Below are 22,603 nucleotides of genomic sequence, written 5' to 3'. Positions count from 1 at the left end.
AGACCTTTATTCATTTCTTACAGGGTCCATCATATCAACAACGTTTCAAACCTATGCCAGGTTCTTAATCATGTCTACTGAATAGTATACAGGTGTGTCTTTTATACCTGTCCAATTTCTATCAGATTGCACAATAGTGCCATCTTGTGGTTAAAATTTAAAATTGCATGTGACAAATTATATAAAGAAATTTACTATAAATTCTTATGTTTTGAGTTAGTCTCTTCATTGTTTATGTATGTTTGTCACATGAAAATTTAAAACCAAATTTATATACATATAATTAAAACCTATACACATTATAATATCAGAATCAAATTTGCTACTACAGGTATATGCTATCATAGTCAAAAAAATAATGACCATTCAAAATCTTTATTTAAGCCTTCAGGTATCATTGTGTTTAATCTATTTATCCAAAACATCTCCCTTCTTTTGAGCATCTGGTCTCTGTCACCTCCCCTCCTGGGTCTGTCAACTTGTTCAATAACTTGAAATCTAAGTTGACTGATGTTATGACCCATGGAGAGGAAGTGACAGGAAACAGGAGCCTCCATATTTTTGTTTCTAATGTTGGATTTGTGTTCAGTGATTCTTGTTCTTACCTCCCTGCTCGTTTCTCCTATATAAATCCTGGCACACGGACATTTGATGAGATAAATAGCATATGTGCTTCTACATGTTAGATATTTCTTTATAGGGTATTTGGTTCCCTTAATGGGGTGAAGAAAATCTTTCCCTTTAATTATTGAACTACAGTGACTGCAATGAAGGCAGGGATAACACCCTCTATTATCAGACCCCAATGTTGTTTGTAAAGTCTTCCTATTGCTACCTATATCTGCTCTTACTAGTTCATCTCTCAAATTTTTGGTCTTTTTATAGGCTACCATAGGAATATTTTTGAAGTCCTCCACTTGGGGATTACAGTCTCTCAGTATGTGCCAGTGTCTATTTATGATGTGTGATATTTTTGTTCCTAGGGAGTTGTATTGGGTAACAAATATCATTCTATTTTCTTTGTTTTTTTTAGTGTTATTAGTTTCCTTATTTTTAAAGTATTCCAACTGTTTTGTAATTAGTTCTTCTGGGTACCCTCTTCTTTTAAATTTATCTGCCATTTCATTTAGTCTTATGTCACATCTCTTTTCTTCAGTCACTATTCTTTTTACTCTTTTAAATTGACCTTGGGGTATTGCTTCTATTGTTTTTTTTGAATGGAAACTGTTATATTGTAATACTTTATTTTTGTCTGTGGGTTTCACATATAAGTCAGTTTTTAAGAAGCCTTGTTCTTTATATACAAAAGTGTCTAAGAATGCAACTCCTGTTTCCTCCATGTTAAGTGTAAATTTGAGACCAGCTACTGATGTATTAAGATGTTGAACAAATTGCAGTAGGCTACCAGTGTCTCCCCACCATATGCCAAATATGTCATCCACAAATCTCCACCATGCTGCGCCATATTTTAAAAATAATGGATGTGAATATATGAATTTCTCTTCTATGTGGGACATAAAAATATTGGCATATGTTGGGGCTACACTGGAGCCCATTGCAGTACCTTGCTTTTGTAGAAAAAAGGTGTCTTGAAATAAAAAATAATTGTGGTATAATATGACCGATAATAGATCTATAAGGAATTGTATTTCATCTTCGTTGTATTTGTTATTGGTTTTCAATGTGTTAGTTACTGCTTCAATGCCACTGGTGTGTTTGATTGATGTATATAAGCTAGTGACGTCTAATGTATACAATATGCACTTGTCTCCAATTTGTCCAATATCTTTTAGTTTAGCAAGAAAGTCATTAGTGTCTTTCAAATACGAAGAAGTGTCTAATAGATAGGGCTGTAATACTTTGTCTAAAAATATTGCAATTTTTGAAAAAATAGAATTAACTCCTGCCACTATTGGGCGTCCTGGTGGTTGATATTTATCTTTGTGTATTTTTGGTGAAATGTATATGACTGGTCTTATTGGGTTTTTTTCAATGAGACATTCCTTGAATTCATTTGTAATAATACCATTTTTGACTGCTGCATTGGTGATATGTTCTATTTCTTTCCCTATTTGAATTGTGGGATCTCTAATCAAGGCTTCATATACTGTGGTGTCATTTAGTTGTCTCTGTATCTCTTTCACATAATCAATTTTATTTAATAGCACCACTGCTCCGCCCTTATCTGCTTCCTTTATTATGATTTCATTGTTATTTTTTAACTTGTTAATGATATCTTGTTGCTTCCTATCAATGTGTACTAGTTCTCTCTTTTTGTTTCTCTTTAAGAGATTTTTTACTTCTTTTTGGACTAATTTTGCAAATGTTGCTACACTGTGTTGTGTTGGTGGGTTGAATTTACTTTTACCTTTAATACCAAATGTTTTAGGATCATTAAACTTAATGTCCTTTTTCTTCGCATCATTCTTGCTTATTGCTGGTGTCTCTGTCATGTCTTTTAGTGTAGAGAAATGAACTTTAAGTTTCAATTTCCTAAAAAATCTCTCTAAGTCTTGTTCTATGATGAATTCATCATGTGTGTTAGGTAGGCAGTATGATAAACCTTTATTCAGTATGTTATGTTCTGTTTCTGATAGGGTGTAATTGGAGATGTTGTGGACTAAATCATCTTCTATGTTTTCTGTATTACAATGCAGTTCATTGATTTTGCTTACCAAGGTATTAGAATTAGTATGTATTTCATTGGATTGGAAATGGTTAGTTTTATGTATGGTGTTTGTTGTTAATTTGCTTTCTTTTAGACTCAAGTTGGTGGTATTTTCTTTATTTAAAGTGCTAGTGTGATTCACTAAAGTGCTATTTGTTTCTAAAGTGCATGTGTTTGTGGCACTGTTTTTTTTGTAAGTGTCCTCATAAATCATCATAGTGTCCAATTGTAAAGTATATAGGTGTTCAACATTTAAAGTGCTTTCTTTGTTTAATTCTAAAGTGCATGTGTTTTCTACTTCATTACTTTCCAAAGTGCTATAGTTTGCAGTGCTTATTTCATTATTGACATTCAAGGGGAAATTTAGCATTTTGGTGCCCTTATTACTACTACTAGTTTTTAAAAGTGTACAATACTGTGAATTTTTAGTAACATTGTCCATTTCGTTATTTTGTCCATCATCTCTCTGGTAAATTGTACCTTTTGAAAGTTTATGCATAGTCTGTTTAAGTACATTTACTTTACCCAGATTTGCTGCTTCATCTTGTGTTCTGTTAGTGCTGTGTCCTATTTGTTGTTTATCCATGGGTAACGTAAAAGGTCTTAAATTTTCGGATCCCGTTTCTCCACCATTGTTATGCTGTCTTGTGAGTTCTTCTTGCTCTTTTTCTTCGTCCTCTTTCTCTGATGTGTTGTATGGCTCCACTCCGCTCAATGGCGGTAATACCCCCGCTGGTATCCTCCCGTTCGTCGGGCTCTCTGGCGCTCTGGTTGTGACGTCGAATGACGTGTGCCTCTTCCGATGCTTGCGCCCGGCGCGGTGTGATCTACGTCTGAATCCTCGGTTAAAAAACCGGCAGACGATTCTGAACCACTACCGCTGATGTCATCCTGAGCCGGGCGTTTCCTTGACTCTCTCCTCCGATCTTTGATCTCTACGTTAGGGGGTCTTTGGCTGCTGTTTCTCTGTCGCCATTTGTACACATTACCGGAAGAATAATCCTGCTCATCTCGTATGAATTTTGTTCTCTTGCGGATCTCCAGATGTTTACGGTACTCTTGTGTCGATTTTTCCACTTCTTTGATTAATTTGTTATATTCATCCAGTGAGATGTTGTGAATTAGTTGTTCTTTCTGTTCATTTATAATCTCTTTATATTTGTTTATTTCTCTTTGAGCATATTCTACAGTCCATGTTATTATATCGTATGAGCATTTGTTGAGAATATTTTCAAATTTTTCACAATAATCTTTTCTGTCTGAAAATAGTGTTGGACAGGTGGACATCCTCAATCCTCTGGGTATCCTTTGTACTTTATGATATTCACTCAATGTAATGGCATGTAATTCCAAAATCATTTTTCTTTTGTTATTTTTTTCAAAGTTCCTGCTTGTTGCTTCCCCAGATGATATTTGTAAAAAGTCCCTATTACCTGATACTGTAGCATATACCTGTTGTGCTGATTCCTCATCGTATGCAAATGTTTTAGGAACCACTTCACTTGTCTTTTCAGCATTTTTTTCAGCCATTTTGTTTGATTGATTCTCTGTAAGTGCAGGTACTTTCTAGGCTCCAAAGTCTAGTGAATATGATAGTGAAAGACAGCACCTATTTTCCTTGTGGGGCACGGGAAAAGGGTTAGCCAGACCCCTTTTCCCGTGCCCCACAGTATTGTACACTTTTAAAAACTAGTAGTAGTAATAAGGGCACCAAAATGCTAAATTTCCCCTTGAATGTCAATAATGAAATAAGCACTGCAAACTATAGCACTTTGGAAAGTAATGAAGTAGAAAACACATGCACTTTAGAATTAAACAAAGAAAGCACTTTAAATGTTGAACACCTATATACTTTACAATTGGACACTATGATGATTTATGAGGACACTTACAAAAAAAACAGTGCCACAAACACATGCACTTTAGAAACAAATAGCACTTTAGTGAATCACACTAGCACTTTAAATAAAGAAAATACCACCAACTTGAGTCTAAAAGAAAGCAAATTAACAACAAACACCATACATAAAACTAACCATTTCCAATCCAATGAAATACATACTAATTCTAATACCTTGGTAAGCAAAATCAATGAACTGCATTGTAATACAGAAAACATAGAAGATGATTTAGTCCACAACATCTCCAATTACACCCTATCAGAAACAGAACATAACATACTGAATAAAGGTTTATCATACTGCCTACCTAACACACATGATGAATTCATCATAGAACAAGACTTAGAGAGATTTTTTAGGAAATTGAAACTTAAAGTTCATTTCTCTACACTAAAAGACATGACAGAGACACCAGCAATAAGCAAGAATGATGCGAAGAAAAAGGACATTAAGTTTAATGATCCTAAAACATTTGGTATTAAAGGTAAAAGTAAATTCAACCCACCAACACAACACAGTGTAGCAACATTTGCAAAATTTCATGTGACAAACATACATAAACAATGAAGAGACTAACTCAAAACATAAGAATTTATAGTAAATTTCTTTATATAATTTGTCACATGCAATTTTAAATTTTAACCACAAGATGGCACTATTGTGCAATCTGATAGAAATTGGACAGGTATAAAAGACACACCTGTATACTATTCAGTAGACATGATTAAGAACCTGGCATAGGTTTGAAACGTTGTTGATATGATGGACCCTGTAAGAAATGAATAAAGGTCTTTTTTAAAATTCAACTGGTGGCTGGAAAAATACTTCTCCTTAGCTTACATGCCTTCTTTTTCAAATAAACGGCTAGATTACGAGTTTTGTGGTATGAGTGAAAAAGGAGCATTAAGGCTCTATTTCACCACCACTGGTATTACAAGTCTTGCAGGTTTAGCTGTCCTGCACACTTTTTTGGCCGTAGCGCAACGTAACTACCACAGCTTCAATCCTATTGGCTGTTCAATCAGCCAGTAGGATTTTTTTACCCTTTAATTCTGATTGGCTGATAGAATTCTATCAGCCAATCGGAATTCAAGGGACGCCATCTTGGATGAAGTCCCTTAAAGGAACCTTAATTCTGGAAGAGCCGTCGATTGATTGATGCTCCGCGCCGGATGTCTTGAAGATTGAACTGCTCCGCGCCGGATGGATGAAGATAGAAGATGCCGTCAGGATGAAGACTTCTGCCAGTTTGGATAAAGACTTCTGCTGGCTTCGATGAGGACTTCTGACGCTTCGTTGAGGATGGATGTCGGCTCTTCAGAAACTGTAAGTGGATCTTCGGGGTTAGTGTTAGATTTTTTTTAAGGGTTTATTGGGTGGGTTTTATTTGTAGATTATGGTTTGGGCTGAAAAAGAGCTAAATACCCTTTTAAGGACAATGCCCATTTAAATGCCCTTTTCAGGGCAATGGGGAGCTTAGTTTTTTTAAGATAGGATTTTATTTGTGGGGTTTGGTTGTGTTGGTGGTGGGTTTTACTGTTGGGGGGTTGTTTGTATTTTTATTTACAGGTAAAAGAGCTGATTTCTTTGGGGCAATGCCCCACAAAAGGCCCTTTTAAGGGCTATTGGCAGTTTAGTTTATGCTAGGGTTTTTTTTATTTTGAGGGGCTTTTTTATTTTGATAGGGCTATTAGATTAGATGTAATTAGTTTAAATAATTGATCATTTCTTTTTTATTTTGTGTAATTTAGTGTTTTGTTTTTTTGTAATTTAGTTAATTGTATTTAATTAATGTAATTTATTTAATTGTAGTATAAGGTTAGGTGTTAGTGTAAGACAGGTTAGGTTTCATTTTACAGGTAGATTTGTATTTATTTTAGCTAGGTAGTTAGTAACTAGTTAATAACTATTTAGTAACTATTGTACCTAGTTAAAATAAATACAAACTTGCCTGTGAAATAAAAATAAAACCTAAGCTAGCTACAATGTAACTGTTATATTGTAGCTAGCGTAGTGTCACGATACAACATATTTTTTAGACTAGAACTATTCAGTGAGTGAATAAATGTGAGTTTGTAGCTACTCGATACAGGTGAACTCTGCTCACTATTGAATTGGTTAATGAGCAAGTGCCTGAAATGTAGCAGTGATACTGAATAGAAAGAAACAAAGTTTCACTTTGAAAACTACTCCCTGACAATCACAAGTCAGAGTTAGTTCATTTCAGTGTGAGAAGCAGGGTTACAATAAAGTTATAGTTGATAATCAAGTGATAGCTGAAATAACGTTGGTAGCAAAGTAACGGTTTAGAGCAGATAGGGTTAAACACATAGATTTGCGAGGTACAGTATATATAGTTCAGTACATTATTAGATGTTTCAAGCCGTAATATGTGAAAGGTTTGACAAAGCAGTTTGTTATACAAAGTACTTGCGGTAACACCAGAGAGCCATATGTGATGATCTGATGAAGCACTGACAGTGTCTGTGGGAGACTGAACAGCATGCAGGGGAAATGACTTGAGCTGGAGGTGCACTGACAGTGTCTGTGGGAGACTGAACAGCATGCAGGGGAAATGACTTGAGCTGGAGGTGCACTGACAGTGTCTGTGGGAGACTGAACAGCATGCAGGGGAAATGACTTGAGCTGGAGGTGGACTGACAGTGTCTGTGGGAGACTGAACAGCATGCAGGGGAAATGACTTGAGCTGGAGGTGCACTGACAGTGTCTGTGAGAGACTGAACAGCATGCAGGGGAAATGACTTGAGCTGGAGGTGCACTGACAGTGTCTGTGAGAGACTGAACAGCATGCAGGGGAAATGACTTGAGCTAGAGGTGCACTGACAGTGTCTGTGGGAGACTGAACAGCGTGCAGGGGAAATGACTTGAGCTGGAGGTGCACTGACAGTGTCTGTGAGAGACTGAACAGCATGCAGGGGAAATGACTTGAGCTGGGTGCACTGACAGTGTCTGTGAGAGACTGAACAGCATGCAGGGGAAATGACTTGAGCTGGAGGTGCACTGGCAGTGTCTGTGAGAGACTGAACAGCATGCAGGGGAAATGACTTGAGCTGGAGGTGCACTGACAGTGTCTGTGAGAGACTGAACAGCATGCAGGGGAAATCACTTGAGCTGGAGGTGCACTGACAGTGTCTGTGGGAGACTGAACAGCATGCAGGGGAAATGACTTGAGCTGGAGGTTCACTGACAGTGTCTGTGACAGACTAAACAGCATGCAGGGGAAATGCCTTGAGCTGGAGGTGCACTGACAGTGTCTGTGGGAGACTGAACAGCATGCAGGGGAAATTACTTGAGCTGGAGGTGCACTGACAGTGTCTGTGGGAGACTGAACAGCATGCAGGGGAAATGACTTGAGCTGGAGGTGCACTGACAGTGTCTGTGGGAGACTGAACAGCATGCAGGGGAAATGACTTGAGCTGGAGGTGCACTGACAGTGTCTGTGAGAGACTGAACAGCATGCAGGGGAAATGACTTGAGCTGGAGGTGCACTGATAGTGTCTGTGAGAGACTGAACAGCATGCAGGGGAAATGACTTGAGCTAGAGGTGCACTGACAGTGTCTGTGAGAGACTGAACAGCATGCAGGGGAAATGACTTGAGCTGGAGGTGCACTGACAGTGTCTGTGAGAGACTGAACAGCATGCAGGGGAAATTACTTGAGCTGGAGGTGCACTGACAGTGTCTGTGAGAAACTGAACAGCATGCAGGGGAAATTACTTGAGCTGGAGTTGCACTGACAGTGTCTGTGAGAGACTGAACAGCATGCAGGGGAAATGACTTGAGCTGGAGGTGCACTGACAGTGTCTGTGGGAGACTGGACATCATGCAGGGGAAATGACTTGAGCTGGAGGTTCACTGACAGTGTCTGTGACAGACTAAACAGCATGCAGGGGAAATGACTTGAGCTGGAGGTGCACTGACAGTGTCTGTGAGAGACTGAACAGCATGCAGGGAAATGACTTGAGCTGGAGGTTCACTGACAGTGTCTGTGAGAGACTGAACAGCATGCAGGGGAAATGACTTGAGCTGGAGGTGCACTGACAGCGGGTTTTCTATCTAATAAACTGAATGCAGTGAACCGAGCGCTAGTGTCTAAGCCTTAAGCTCACTTCCAAAAAGTCCCCTACTAGACTTTAGAAAGCACAGAAAAACTAGATAGGGAAGGGAGCGCTAAAAGCTGAAAAGGCTATAAATATCTAAAAATGAATACAATTTATTACATAAGCAAAATAAAAACAACAAATCGAGCTTGAGTAAAATGTTATCACATAAAAAATAATAAAACAATGATTAAAACCTACATGGATCCATGATGTGTCTAGAAGAGGTAAGTTACAATGTTACAACATGGGTGATATTGTACAAAGTATGCAAATGTATAGAAAATGCAATAACACATAAAAGTGGGTGGTACCCAATCATAAAACAATTGCAAATATTTGGAGAAAAACACAAAATGTGAATGGTGTAAGTAACAGTCACAAATATAACTTGGTGTAAGTGAGAAAATATCAATAAAAACTGGAACAGGAAAAAAAAATGTCCAAATGCAATACAGTCCAAAGTGTCCAACTGTGTAAATCCTAATGTGGAGGTAATAACATCAATCCATCTTCAAAGTGGAAAAAATGCAAAACAACAAAAAAGTATCACACCAAATGAACAATAATCCAAATAAATATCCAAAATTAAAAGTAAAAAATAAAAAAATTAATAAAAAAATACAAGATGTATCCTGAACCTGAAATAAAACAAAAATACAATAGTGCAATAAAGTTTGTACACTTTGCTAATAGTAGAAATAAGCTCACCAGCATGTCAACGCGTTTCGGCCTTGTCTAGGCCTTTTTCAAGACTATACTGTTAGATTTGTACTGGGAGCTTATATAGGGTGATAATCAGGGGCTATTGGATCCATTTTGGCACCAAACTAATTGGGTCCGCCCCTTCCTGTTAGTACTGGTGTCTTCTGGGATTTTTTCCAAATTTTCTATTAAATGTGCTATTATTTACAACTAGTGTGTTACGAATCTAATGTGTATCAGGAGGGTAATGTTGTATATGTGGTAATATCAAACTATATCCCCTTCTATTATCTGGCTCATCTACAATGTCTCTCCGGTTCTGCGCTTCACTTCCGGTATGTTACGTGTCTTCCGGTACAGGTTCGTGTACGTATTACACCACTTCCGGTTTCTGTATGTGCGGGTGTTGCGTCACTTCCGGTTTCGATATGACCGGATCTAAGCTTCTATAGGGTACTTATTGATGTAATCTTCAATTTAAAAATTCTGAAAACTCTACTTATTGGTGAACTATCCATCAAAGGGTGTATGCAAGTATGTAATCTGTATAAACACAATATTTGTGAAAACATGATACTTGCTATTCGATCAGTACTATTATAGGTGTATGGCTTTAAACATAAATATCTATATACATAAATATAGTGTGTCTGATGTACTAAACATGTACTAACATGTGCGATAAGGATATATACATATATATGGGATATATATAGATGTACAATCTGAAAGACAAATTCAAACAATTTTAAACAATAATTTAAAACAATAGGGAAGCAGATTGTAACAGTATCCCTGTTGTGAAAGTCACAGTTTTATAGAAGTCGGACATTTGTATAAAGATGTGCATCAGGGCATGTCTCATAAAAGTTGGACACTGCTACAAACATGTATCTCAGGGTTTATACAAGTGTGTAGAGTAATTTACTTCAAAAAGAGGTTCAAAAAGAGGTTTAGGACTTTACATTTAAAATCTGTGAAAAAATGATGACGTTAAGTGGATTATGTGACATCATCAATAATGTCCGTATAACACATGCAGTCACTTTATGAACCTAGTCTAAATACCTGACTGAGTCACTCTACTCTTTTCTTAGGGACAGAAGGTGTGAGAGGTCCTCTTTATGGTTTAGTCCTTTCGGATAGAGACAATCCAATGTAAAGATCCATTTTGATTCGTTATATAGTAATTTTTTCTCAAAGTCACCTCCTCTCCAGTTCTTGATGACCTTTTGTATTCCAAAGTACTTGAACTCCTTAATATTACCGCCATGTGTGGATGAGAAGTGTCTATACAATGGGGTTTCTGTATTTTTCTTCTCAATACACAAGATGTGTTTTTGAAAAAAAGAAATTATAGTGGGGTAGGAAGGGGCGCTGAACCGCAATCTGGAAATGTATATAACTTAAGACCTTTGCATTAATTTATATTTAGTTGGTGTAGAGAATACCAATATTAAATCTTATATGAGGTGTGATGGTAAAATAAAATAAAATAATATAATAATCTTCTATCTTTTAGTTGGGGTAAAGAATACCAATAATAAGTTCAAGGTGTGATGATAAAATAAATTAGTATAATAATCTTCCATCTTTTCAGTGGTAATATAATGTGTGCTGCGTAGAAAGCTACTTAGTGAAAGTGTTAAAGTGTTAATGAAAGTGTTAATCTTTTAGTTAGGGTAGACAATACCAATAATATGAGGTTCAGGTATGATGATAAAATAAAATAGTATAATAATCTTCTATCTTTTCAGTGATAATATAATGTGTGCTGCATGGAAAGCTGCTTAGTGAAAGTGTTAATGGAAGTTAAAACATGCTCATTTCTCCTTGTTTATGTAAGGGAAAAAAAAATAAAAAAAAACTCAAGGTATATAGATGATATTCTGATAATTTGGAGAGGAACACTAGAGGATTTAATGTATACTATCAATGTGATGAATCAAAATTCGATGAACCTGAAATTCACGTATGAGTACAGCTATAATTAAATAAACTTCCTAAATTTAACAATTGAGATCACACACGGCAAGATTGAAACATCAACCTTCTTTAAGGAAAGAATGATGTAATTGGGGAAAGATTGATATCACAGCCAAGGTTTATCTACAGGAAGACCAACAATTTGAGAAACATGCTGGCCCCAAGCATCCCAAGGAATAAGGTAAGAAACACTAAAGATTACCAAGGGAAATCAATCAAAGGTTTCTTTCCTTGCCTGAGCTGCAAGGCCTGCAAGAGTGGTTTGAAGACCAACCAATTTTCCCCATATCACAAGAGGGATAAGTATAAAATCCAAGATCTTATAAGATGCCATGATAAGGGAATAATATATGTGATAATGTGTACCTGTGGCCTTCAATATGTGGGACAAACATCCAGAGCACTTAAGGATAGGATCAGAGAACACATCTTGTGTATTGAGAAGAAAAATACAGAAACCCCATTGTATAGACACTTCTCATCCACACATGGCGGTAATATTAAGGAGTTCAAGTACTTCGGAATACAAAAGGTCATCAAGAACTGGAGAGGAGGTGACTTTGAGAAAAAATTACTATATAACGAATCAAAATGGATCTTTACATTGGATTGTCTCTATCCGAAAAGACTAAACCATAAAGAGGACCTCTCACACCTTCTGTCCCTAAGAAAAGAGTAGAGTGACTCAGTCAAGTATTTAGACTAGGTTCATAAAGTGACTGCATGTGTTCTTACACTAGCCTTCAGTAATGACCTCTAATGATGAGTTAACTGACTGTTTTAACCACTCATATTTGAAATAGAGATTCAACATTTAGGGACCCACCTCTATTCTGATAGATTGGTCAAACAGTGTAGCCTTGATCTTTCATTTTATGATATCATACACCCAAGTCCATAGTACACGTGATTTGTCCCTTAAACTTAAAATCTCATCTATACATTATTTACTCTTTTTTATTACAGATTCCACCATCATACCATTAGATATACTGGTACGATATAAGTGTAAGGAACACTGTTTATATATATGACATATAAATGAGAAATACTTCACATTAGTAGTGATAAGGACAACACTAAATGTGTCCTATCCGTTACACCTTTTCACCTCCTCTATGATCTGACTAGACCGTAGCAAGCAAGAATTCCCACATGTTTTAAGAATGCAAGATATAGACGACCTAGACATAAAGCCCCATATATATGTTTACTCATCACTTATTTATGAGATTGTTCATTCTCTCACCCCTCATGATCCGTCCTCTTTCTGCAAATAAAAAAATATGCATTTTTTTAAAAGATCTGCCGGTCAAGTCTGAGAATATTCTTATATGTATACAGTATATATACGGACATTATTGATGATGTCACATAATCCACTTAACGTCATCATCTTTTCACAGATTTTAAATGTAAAGTCCTAAAACTCTTTTTGAACCTCTTTTTAAAGTAAATTACTCTAAACACTTGTATAAGCCCTGAGATACATGTTTGTAGCAGTGTCCAACTTTTATGAGACATACCCTGATGCACATCTTTATACAAATGTCCGACTTCTATAAAACTGTGACATTCACGACAGGGATACTGCTTCCCTATTGTTTTAAATTATTGTTTTAAATTGTTTGAATTTGTCTTTCAGATTGTACAACTATATATATCCCACATGTTTAGTACATCAGACACACTATATTTATGTATATAGATATTTATGTTTAAAGCCATACACCTATAATAGTACTGATCGAATATCAAGTATCATGTTTTCACAAATATTGTGTTTATACAGACTACATATTTGCATACACCCTTTGATGGATAGTTCCCCAATAAGTAGAGTTTTCAGAATTTTTAAATTGAAGATTACATCAATAAGTACCCTATAGAAGCTTAGATCCGGTCATATCGAAACCAGAAGTGACGCAACGCCCACACATACAGAAACCGGAAGTGATGTAATACGTGCCGGAACCGGAAGACACGTAACATACCGGAAGTGAAGCGCAGAACCGGAGAGACATTGTAGATGAGCCAGATAATAGAAGAAAGGAACATAATTTGATATTACTACAAATACAACATTACCCTCCTGATACACATTAGATTCATAACACACTAGTTGTAAATAATAGCACATTTAATAGAAAATTTGGAAAAGTTCCCAGAAGACACCAGTACTAACAGGAAGGGGCGGACCCAATTAGTTTGGCGCCAAAACAGATACAATAGCCCCTGATTATCACCCTATATAAGCTCCCAGTACAAATCTAACAGTATAGTCTTGAAAAAGGCCTAGACAAGGCCGAAACGCATTGACATACTGGTGAGCTTATTTCTACTATTAGCAAAGTGTACAAACTTTATTGCACTATTTTATTTTTGTTTTATTTCAGGTTCAGGATAGATCTTGTATTTTTTTATTAATTTTTATATTCATTTTTATTGTTTTTGAACTACACTCACATCTATAGGATTTACCAGCACTATTTTTTCTGATTTTTGATTTTTAATTTTTTACTTTTACTTTTGGATATTTATTTGGATTATTGTTCATTTGGTGTGATACTTTTTTGTTACTTTTTTGTTGTTTTGCATTTTTTCCACTTTGAAGATGGATTGATGTTATTACCTCCACATTAGGATTTTCACAGTTGGACACTTTGGACTGTATTGAAGTTGGACATTTTTTGTTCATGTTCCAGTTTTTATTGATATTTTCTCACTTACACCAAGTTATATTTGTGACTGTTACTTACACCATTCACATTTTGTGTTTTTCTCCAAATATTTGCAATTGTTTTATGATTGGGTACCACCCACTTTTCTGTTTTATTGCATTTTCTATACATTTGCATACTTTGCACAATATCACCCATGTTGTAACATTGTAACTTACCTCTTCTAGACACATCAGGGATCCATGTAGGTTTTAATCATTGTTTTATTATTTAGTATGTGATAACATTTTACTCAAGCTCGATTTTTTTTTTTTTATTTTGCTTATGTAATAAATTGTATTAACTTTTAGATATTTATAGCCTTTTCAGCTTTTAGCGCTCTCCCTTCCTTATCTTGTTTTTCGGTGCACAGACAGCGTCTGTAAAAGGGGGAGATGAATTCCGGACTGCTGGTAACAATAAGAAATAGAAAGTTGGTTGTACACTGACAGCGTCTGTGTGCAGATGAAGTAACTTCCAGTGATTCAATGGAAACAAAGATCAATAAGCAGAAACAACTCTCAGAGATAGAGAGCACTGCTAGGCACAAGGTAGACTCAATAATCAAGCAATTTGGATTAGCAGGAAGTGGGAATTTAAAGGGAGAGCGGAGAATGGGAGGTATTTAGGATTTAAAGGTACAGGTATGTTACACTTAGGGTTTATATTACAGGTAAGTATTTAGTTTTAAATAGGTATTATTTAGTTAATGATAGTGTCAAGAATATCTCAAGATTCAGCTGCTAAGGGGTTAATTCTGTCTAGTTTGTGAACTAAAAACAGTTATTTGCTTTTCAAGAAGAATTGTGTCCTGTGCTTGTTTGTGTTTTCTTTGAAGTGCCAGGAGCCTCATAAAAAGCTTCTAAGGCTCACTCCACCAAATGTTATTGTGTATGCATTGAGTCATAAAGCCACTCAAGCTTTTAGTTCCAGAGATACACAGGATAGCGTTTTATGGATCAGACTGTCAGTAGCAGGGTATGATGCAAAACAGTGCCTCAGTCACAGAAACTGATACGGTCACTAAAAGGACATTGGTATAATATATATATATATATATATATATATATGCTTTAAACTGTTATGCCATTAAATGAAGGTAAATATGACAACCTATGTCATATCTGTTATCAAACCGATTCTCCCAATGAAACAAAGAGATTCCCGATGTGTGTATATGGAAATAGAGTTACCTAGCAGAAATTATAATGGGTTCTATAATGTCAGGCAAAAACTTAGTTTATTGAAGGTCATAAAGGACAGGGGGTTCCTTAGCCTGCCCAGGAGGGTGTGGTCAGGAAACTTGATCTCTGGAAAATATGTATAAATTTGATGCTTCAACATGTAAAATTGTCATTCTTACAAGGGGAGCTGTTCTACAGAGTAAGGAGCCATCGCTTTCTGACATTCAGATTAGGGGTTAATAAGTGTAGGTAGGTAGCAACGACATTGGGGGTGGCAGATTAGGGGTTAATAAGTGTAGGAAGGTGGTGGTGACATTGGGGGCAGCAGATTAGGGGTTAATAAGTGTAGGTAGGTAGCGATGACATTGGGGGTGGCAGCTTAGGGGTTATTAAGTGTAGGTAGGTAATAGTGACATTGGAGCAGCAGATTAGGGGTTAATAAATGCAATGTAGGTGTCGGGGGCGGCAGATTAGAGGTCAATAAGTGTAATGTAGGTGGCGGCGATGTCAGGGGCGGCAGTTTAGGGGTTAATAAGTGTAGGTAGGTGGCGGCGGTGGCGAAGGTGGCAGATTAGGGGTTAATAAGTGTAATGTAGGTGTTGGCGATGTCGGGGGGGGCAGATTAGAGGTGTTTAGACTCGGGGTTTATGTTAGGGTGTTAGGTGTAAACATAACTTTTGTTTCCCCATAGGAATCAATGGGGCTGCGTTACGGAGCTTTACGCTCCTTTATTGCAGGTGTTAGGCTTTTTTTTAGCCGGCTCTCCCCATTGATGTCTATTGGGAAATCGTGTACGAGCACGTAAAACCAGCTCAAAGCAGCGCTGGTATCGGAGTGCGGTATGGAGCTTAATTTTGCTCTACGCTCACATATTGCCTGCTAACGCCGGGTCTTTGAAAACCTGTAATAGCAGCGCTATAGGGAGGTGAGTGGTGACAATAACTTGCAAGTTAGTACCGAGCCGCTCTTACCGCAAAACTCGTAATCTAGCCGAAAGATAGCAAGAGAACAAAGACAATTTGACAATAGGAGTAAATTAGAAAGTTGCTTAAAATGAATTATGAAAGAAACAAATTGGGTTTAGTGTCCCTTTAACACCCTTCCCCATAATTACAACTGTTCTAAATCAAACATTATAAACAAACAGCATAAAACAATAAAACTCATCCTTGGTTTGATTACCGTCTCTTACACTGTAGCATTTAACAGGTCAATTACGTTATGTGGTTTTATTAACTATAACTGGCTCCTAAATAATATGGGGACATAAGAAAGACGTGGGACTTTGTTAATGTAAATTTAGATTAAGTGTATGAGGCCTATTTATCATAGGTCTTGCTCTCCGTATTCAGCATTGCACCAACAGCTCACAAGAGCTGCTCGTGCAATGCTGCCCCCTGCAGACTCGCGGCCAGCCAGCAGGGAGGTGTCAATTAACCCGATCGTACTCGATCGGGTTGAATTCCGGCGATGTCTGTCTGCCTGCTCAGAGCAGGCGGGCAGGGTTATGGAGCAGCGATCTTTAGCCTGCAGGCTCGCCAGAAACACGGGGCATCAATCTCCATTCGGACCTTGATAGATAGGCCCCTTTGTGTGATGTTGCTCTGTATCTTGTTTTTTCCTTTGAGGTTCTGTTGGTAATGTCTGCATTGTTTATTGTCTCTGATTTATACTATTGATGAGAGATTAGAGAACTAAAAAAAGGTTTGGAACAAGGAGGCACTACCTGCTCAGAACAAATTATTTGGAGAACTACAATTAGGGACAAGACCTGTTTACAATATCTAGATTACAAGTGGAGCGATACATTTTTTTGCTCTAACTTTGCTCAAGGTAAATCAGTAGCACTCCTACGTTTGATCTGGTAAGTTGAAAGTAAAAAGATAGCATGCGAGCGGAACATCTGGAGGTTGGATTTTGCACCCATGCTAACTTTCTTTCCTCATAGACTTCTATGGGGAGCACTAAAAAAGCCTTCTCTCTTTTCTCTCAAGCACTAAAAACGGAAGGTGCACTAGGTCAACAGCGCGAAAGCTGAAGGTGGCATCAACTTGTAATATAAGCAATGTTTAATGCAGTTGTGATCTACATTGAAAGTAAAGGCCACACTAAAGGGATGTCAGCCGCGCTAAACCTTCCATGGTAAATCTGTTTTAGAATAGACTTTTAATATCAATTTGCACTCTAATTTTAGTGTGATCCAGCGATATAGCTATCACTCACTACACTACCATTAACACTCCACTTGTAATCTCCACTTGTAACCGTTTCTTGTAATGCACATGATTATATGTTCGTCAATTTGTATTTTATTTTTTAATTTTCTACATTTTGTTTGATGCTATTTTCATGTGTAGACATCATACGCTGCATATGACCTACCAGTTACGTTAGTGATCTCGCCTTCTGCACATGGGACACAGTCATAGCAGCACTTGGGTCGTCCTTCCTGTGGGACCCGTCTGTATCCCGGGATGCAGCTCTCAGAGCAGACAGAACGAGGGATCTGGGAACAACAGGGGCAGAGTGTAAAATGTCAGCTGAATAAAACTGGTAATGCTGACTTTATCTTTCAAATAGAGAAAAAATCCAACCTTAATTTACTGCAATAAGTTCTAGTAGCTATTTACTCTTCATGCCAGAATTTAAGTACTCAGCACAAACATTAAGGAAATTCCTGATTTCAAGTGTAGAAACCTCAACTCTTCTCACACTCAATGCGCATACAAGCACAAATACACACTTAATGCGCATACAAGCACAAATACACACTCAATGCGCATACAAGCACAAATACACACTCAATGCGCATACAAGCACAAATACACACTTAATGCGCATACAAGCACAAATACACACTTAATGCGCATACAAGCACAAATACACACTTAATGCGCATACAAGCACAAATACACACTTAATGCGCATACAAGCACAAATACACACTTAATGCGCATACAAGCACAAATACACACTCAATGCGCATACAAGCACAAATACACACTCAATGCGCATACAAGCATAAATACACACTCAATGCGCATACAAGCACAAATACACACTCAATGCGCATACAAGCACAAATACATACTTAATGCGCATACAAGCACAAATACATACTTAATGCGCATACAAGCACAAATACATACTTAATGCGCATACAAGCACAAATACACACTTAATGCGCATACAAGCACAAATACACACTTAATGCGCATACAAGCTCAAATACATACTTAATGCGTATACAAGCACAAATACACACTTAATGCGCATACAAGCACAAATACACACTTAATGCGCATACAAGCACAAATACACACTCAATGCGCATACAAGCACAAATACACACTCAATGCGCATACAAGCATAAATACACACTCAATGCGCATACAAGCACAAATACACACTCAATGCGCATACAAGCACAAATACATACTTAATGCGCATACAAGCACAAATACATACTTAATGCGCATACAAGCATAAATACACGCTCAATGCGCATACAAGCACAAATACACACTCAATGAACATACAATCACAAATACATACTTAATGCGCATACAAGCACAAATACATACTAAATGCGCATACAAGCACAAATACACACTCAATGAACATACAATCACAAATACACACTAAATGCGCATACAAGCACAAATACATACTAAATGCGCATACAAGCAAAAATACACACTAAATGCGCATACAAGCACAAATACACACTAAATGCGCATACAAGCAAAAATACACACTAAATGCGCATACAAGCACAAATACACACTTAATGCGCATACAAGCACAAATACACACTCAATGCGCATACAAGCACAAATACACACTCAATGCGCATACAAGCACAAATACATACTCAATGCGCATACAAGCACAAATACACACTCAATGCGCATACAAGCACAAATACACACTCAATGCGCATACAAGCACAAATACATACTTAATGCGCATACAAGCACAAATACACACTCTATGCGCATACAAGCACAAATACACACTCAATGCGCATACAAGCACAAATACACACTCTATGCGCATACAAGCACAAATACATACTCAATGTGCATACAAGCACAAATACACACTCAATGCGCATACAAGCACAAATACACACTCAATGCGCATACAAGCACAAATACATACTCAATGCGCATACAAGCACAAATACACACTCAATGCGCATACAAGCAAAAATACATACTCAATGCGCATACAAGCAAAAATACACACTCAATGCACATACAAGCACAAATACACACTCAATGCACATACAAGCACAAATACATACTCAATGCGCATACAAGCACAAATACACACTCAATGCGCATACAAGCACAAATACATACTTAATGCGCATACAAGCACAAATACACACTCAATGCGCATACAAGCACAAATACACACTTAATGCGCATACAAGCACAAATACATACTCAATGCGCATACAAGCACAAATACACACTCAATGAGCATACAAGCACAAATACATACTTAATGCGCATACAAGCACAAATACACACTCAATGAGCATACAAGCACAAATACATACTTAATGCGCATACAAGCACAAATACACACTCAATGAGCATACAAGCACAAATACATACTTAATGCACATACAAGCACAAATACATACTTAATGCGCATACAAGCAAAAATACACACTTAATGCTCATACAAGCACAAATACATACTCAATGCGCATACAAGCACAAATACACACTCAATGCGCATACAAGCACAAATACACACTCAATGCGCATACAAGCACAAATACACATACAAGCACAAATACACACTTAATGCGCATACAAGCACAAATACACACTCAATGCGCATACAAGCACAAATACACACTCAATGCGCATACAAGCACAAATACACACTCAATGCGCATACAAGCACAAATACACACTCAATGCGCATACAAGCACAAATACACACTCAATACGCATACAAGCACAAATACACACTCAATGCGCATACAAGCACAAATACACACTCAATGCGCATACAAGCACAAATACACACATAATGCGCATACAAGCACAGATACATACTCAATGCGCATGCAAGCACAAATACATACTCAATGCTCATACAAGCACAAATACATACTAAATGCGCATACAAGCACAAATACACACTCAATGCGCATACAAGCACAAATACATACTCAATGCACATACAAGCACAAATACACACTCAATGCGCATACAAGCACAAATACACACTCAATGCGCATACAAGCACAAATACATACTTAATGCGCATACAAGCACAAATACACACTCAATGTGCATACAAGCACAAATACACACTCAATGCGCATACAAGCACAAATACATACTTAATGCGCATACAAGCACAAATACACACTCAATGCGCATACAAGCACAAATACATACTCAATGCGCATACAAGCACAAATACACATTCAATGCGCATACAAGCACAAATACACATTCAATGCGCATACAAGCACAAATAAACACTAAATGCGCATACAAGCACAAATACATACTCAATGCACATACAAGCACAAATACACACATAATGCGCATACAAGCACAAATACACACTCAATGCGCATACAAGCACAAATACACACTCAATGCGCATACAAGCACAAATACACAATCAATGCGCATACAAGCACAAATACACACTCAATGCACATACAAGCACAAATACACACTCAATGCGCATACAAGCACAAATACACACTCAATGCGCATACAAGCACAAATACACACTCAATGCGCATACAAGCACAAATACACACTCAATGCGCATACAAGCACAAATACACACTCAATGCTCATACAAGCACAAATACACATTCAATGCGCATACAAGCACAAATACACACTCAATGCGCATACAAGCACAAATACACACTTAATGCGCATACAAGCACAAATACACACTCAATGCTCATACAAGCACAAATACACACTCAATGCGCATACAAGCACAAATACACACTCAATGCTCATACAAGCACAAATACACACTCAATGCGCATACAAGCACAAATACACATTCAATGTGCATACAAGCACAAATACACACTTAATGCTCATACAAGCACAAATACACACTCAATGCGCATACAAGCACAAATACACATTCAATGCGCATACAAGCACAAATACACACTCAATGTGCATACAAGCACAAATACATACATAATGCGCATACAAGCACAAATACACACTCAATGTGCATACAAGCACAAATACACACTCAATGTGCATACAAGCACAAATACACACTCAATGCTCATACAAGCACAAATACACACTCAATGCGCAAACAAGCACAAATACACATTCAATGTGCATACAAGCACAAATACACACTTAATGCTCATACAAGCACAAATACACACTCAATGCGCATACAAGCACAAATACACACTTAATGCTCATACAAGCACAAATACACACTCAATGTGCATACAAGCACAAATACATACATAATGCGCATACAAGCACAAATACACACTCAATGTGCATACAAGCACAAATACACACTCAATGTGCATACAAGCACAAATACACACTCAATGCACATAAAAGCACAAATACACACTCAATGCGCATACAAGCACAAACACACAGTTAATGCGTATACAAGCACAAATACATAGTTATTGCGCATACAAGCACAAATACACACTCAATGCGCATACAAGCACAAATACACACTCAATGCGCATACAAGCACAAACACACACTTAATGCGTATACAAGCACAAATACACACTCAATGCGCATACAAGCACAAATACATACTTAATGCGCATACAAGCACAAATACATACTTAATGCGCATACAAGCACAAATACACACTCAATGCTCATACAAGCACAAATACATACTCAAGGCGCATACAAACACAAATACATACTCAATGCGCATACAAACACAAATACATACTCAATGCGCATACAAGCACAAATACATACTTAATGCGCATACAAGCACAAATACACACTCTATGCGCATACAAGCACAAATACATACTCAATGCGCATACAAACACAAATACATACTCAATGCGCATACAAGCACAAATACATACTTAATGCGCATACAAGCACAAATACACACTCTATGCGCATACAAGCACAAATACATACTCAATGCGCATACAAACACAAATACATACTCAAGGCGCATACAAGCACAAATACACACTCAATGTGCATACAAGCACAAATACATACTTAATGCGCATACAAGCACAAATACATACTCAATGCGCATACAAGCACAAATACATACTTAAT

General features: G+C 37.2%; 1 protein-coding gene across 1 annotated transcript in view; it reads right to left on the bottom strand.

Moving 5' to 3' along the window:
* The window catches only part of LOC128656799 (vomeronasal type-2 receptor 26-like), a 53,989-nt gene that overhangs the window by 1,491 nt on the left and 29,895 nt on the right, over nucleotides 1-22,603 (bottom strand). Inside the window, exons 2-3 of the mRNA XM_053710952.1 lie at nucleotides 17,667-17,790; nucleotides 17,011-17,013 (exon numbers count right to left, since the gene is read on the bottom strand). Coding sequence (XP_053566927.1) covers nucleotides 17,011-17,013; nucleotides 17,667-17,790 — 127 coding nt within the window. The remainder of the gene's footprint in view (nucleotides 1-17,010; nucleotides 17,014-17,666; nucleotides 17,791-22,603) is intronic.

Source organism: Bombina bombina, chromosome 4 (genome assembly GCF_027579735.1).
Source record: "Bombina bombina isolate aBomBom1 chromosome 4, aBomBom1.pri, whole genome shotgun sequence".
Classification (NCBI taxonomy): Eukaryota; Metazoa; Chordata; class Amphibia; order Anura; family Bombinatoridae; genus Bombina; species Bombina bombina.
The sequence above is the reverse complement of the archived record's forward strand: the minus strand, read 5'-3'. Positions and strand labels throughout refer to the sequence as shown.